We start from the raw sequence: 2610 nt of genomic DNA, 5'->3' as shown, positions 1-2610 counted from the left end.
GTTTAGTGAGGTGTTTGAGTTAACCTAACATATTTTTTATTCCCCCCATCCCCTTTTTTCCTTTTTCCCCAGATCATTTTTGGCTGATGAAAACCATAATCTTCAATAGTGAGCTGTATGCATTAACTAAAAATGTGTTATCCTTTGCATTGTTTGGGCTTTATAAATAGCTACTAAAATTCTGAATATTAATCTGGTGACTTCCATCCCTGAATTAAAAAAAAAAACCTATCATTCTCTCTGTGGGCTGCCTTCTCTGTGAGTTGTGCTGCTCCCATTGTCTGAGGGTCTTTGGTGAAATACAGGGGGTTATTGTAACAGTGTTTGCCATTTCCTAAGAGCAGTGTAACGCTTCCCTCTTGTTTTGCTTGAGGTTTTTTTTGGTTGGGTTTAAAATGCAACTCAGGTTTGACATCTGTTTTGTCAGCATTACATATGAGTTTATCTCCTAGGGCTCTGAAATTTGAGGCAGTTAGAAATAAAGTGTTTGAGGCAGTTAGAAATAAATTAGTTTCTTTTTTCCTTTTTGCCTCATTGAAAACCCTAGAATCCATTAGTGTTAATGCAGTGATTTAAAAGCATCTCTGTGCAGCAGGATCTGAATGATGGATGCTTACAGGAACAGGTAGCATCCGATACTGATGATACACTAATGGTACAAATAAATTCTTAAGCTTGCCCTTTGTTGTGACAAATTCACACTGTTAAACCATTTTTTATATTCCAAGTAATAGCAGAATTTTGAATATAGTGAAGTTCAGCTGGTCTTGTAGCTGGAATTCTGATACATGATTTGTTAGCCTTACACCATTTTGAAATTATGCTTTGATTTTTTTATTTGAAACATTTGTGATAAGAGCATGAGTACTGTTGGTGAAACTGGGGAAGGGAAAAGATGAGAGGGGAATAAAAATGTATTTTTAGGGAAAAAAAAAAACCTGACAATATAAAAGAATTTTAAAAAAGACCTCTTTTTATTATTCTGAACTTGTTTGATATCAATCAAATTTATTTTTCAAACCTAAGTATGTCAATTTTCAATCAAAATAACTGTTTGATTCTTATGTTTAGAATTGACACACATTTGTCCTTTAATTTTTTTTTTATTTTATGTGATATACTGGACTAACACTTTTCCAAAACATGACTTTGTTGTCACAAAGAGTAGTTGGTGGCAGTGGATTCTGCAGAGGTTTTTTGGAGCAGTCCTTCCTTTTCCTGGGAAGGAATGAGGATGCCAGAGGGGCTGCAGTAGGAAACAGAGCCCACTGTCTGCACCAAGCAGTAGCAGAGCCATCAGCCAGCCCCAGGCTGAGGTTACTCTCCCAGGAGGAGGAAAAAACAGAAGCACTTGTTTGAAACAGTTTGTGTGTGAGTTTCCAGAGGCAGCAAAAGAGGGGGAAATACACAATTGTGAAGCAGAGACATGACCTTAGGGTTCATGTGTATTATAAAAATAGATTAAACTCCTCCCACTGTGATGTGATACAGGTATGATCAAAAAGTGTAGTTATTTATTCTTGTATGAACAGATGTTGGCAGTATTTTTATAAGGCATAGATTTTGTGTTATCGTATTCCACGTAACAGTGTCAGTCCATGTAATGTTATTATTTATTTCATGTAACATATTTATTTATGACTGATTTTCCAAGTGTTCTCCCTTTCAAGTAGAGGTGCTGTGCTCATTTGAGTACTCATTTGCTTTAAAGGTCTGGGTATAAACAAGATTTGTAATGAATACTTTCCTGTGATGGAGTCACGTACAACATACTGGCTTGTTTCAAAACATAAACAGGTTGGAGCACTCTCTGGTATTTCGATTCCTTTGAAAATGATTTCACCTGTTTTTCCAGGTGCTAATGGGGAAATGTTTTCTGCCTTAGAAGAAGTGAATTTGTTACCACAGCATCCACTTTCTGCAAGGGAGAGGAGGCGACTGAAGCAGAGAGCTTTGGAGAGTGCTGTACATGTAAGAACTGACAGATGCAATGTCAGCCAGTTCCTGTGCTTCCACAGTGACTCCATGTCGTGGCTCCTGAGGGAGTACATGTGTAGCTATTTGCCCTATAAAAAGGATGCTGTTTAACTGAAGGATTTGTACATTTTTGGGTTCCCTGCAGGAGGAAGTTCCAGCAGGGCAGACGCCATTGCCTCAGCCTGACAGCTTCTCCTTGCACTCCAACTTCAGCCTCGACGTGGAGCAGGTGAAAGGCAAGAACGAGGAGCGACTGCATAGACTGACTGAGCTGCAGCAGAACTCTCCTTCCTTGGGTATGCTCCCTGTAGCAGAGATGATGTAGTGAACAGTGAGTAATTACAATAATTAAAGGAACAAATAATAATAGGCTTCATGTAGCAGAACAGTGAGCAACCAGATCAAACACAGGGGTTATTTGTAGAGCTCTGTAGCTGGTACAAGGGCTTCCCCAGCACGCCTCAACACAACTTCTTCAGACTAAGTTTAGAGGAGCAGAATAGGAGAAGATTCTCATATTCCTGTCTGATCAGCCACTCCTTCTTGTCCTGTGAGCAGCACTGCAGTGTGGGCAGCAGGATGGGGATATCCAGCTGCACAGCTGCAATGGCAGTGGGAAGAAATAAAACACCC

General features: G+C 39.5%; 1 protein-coding gene across 6 annotated transcripts in view; it reads left to right on the top strand.

Annotated features, from left to right (window-relative positions):
• Nucleotides 1–2610, top strand: part of CSPP1 (centrosome and spindle pole associated protein 1) — a 67588-nt gene that overhangs the window by 55299 nt on the left and 9679 nt on the right. For all 6 annotated transcript variants that reach the window (XM_031058641.1, XM_031058640.1, XM_031058642.1 and 3 more), the window contains 2 exons: nucleotides 1856–1971; nucleotides 2123–2273. In XM_031058641.1, the coding sequence (XP_030914501.1) occupies nucleotides 1856–1971; nucleotides 2123–2273 (267 nt within the window). The remainder of the gene's footprint in view (nucleotides 1–1855; nucleotides 1972–2122; nucleotides 2274–2610) is intronic.

Source organism: Geospiza fortis, unplaced genomic scaffold, assembly GCF_000277835.1.
Source record: "Geospiza fortis unplaced genomic scaffold, GeoFor_1.0 scaffold121, whole genome shotgun sequence".
Taxonomy (NCBI): domain Eukaryota; kingdom Metazoa; phylum Chordata; class Aves; order Passeriformes; family Thraupidae; genus Geospiza; species Geospiza fortis.
Note: the sequence above shows the minus strand (reverse complement) of the source record. Positions and strands in the feature narration are given on the sequence as shown.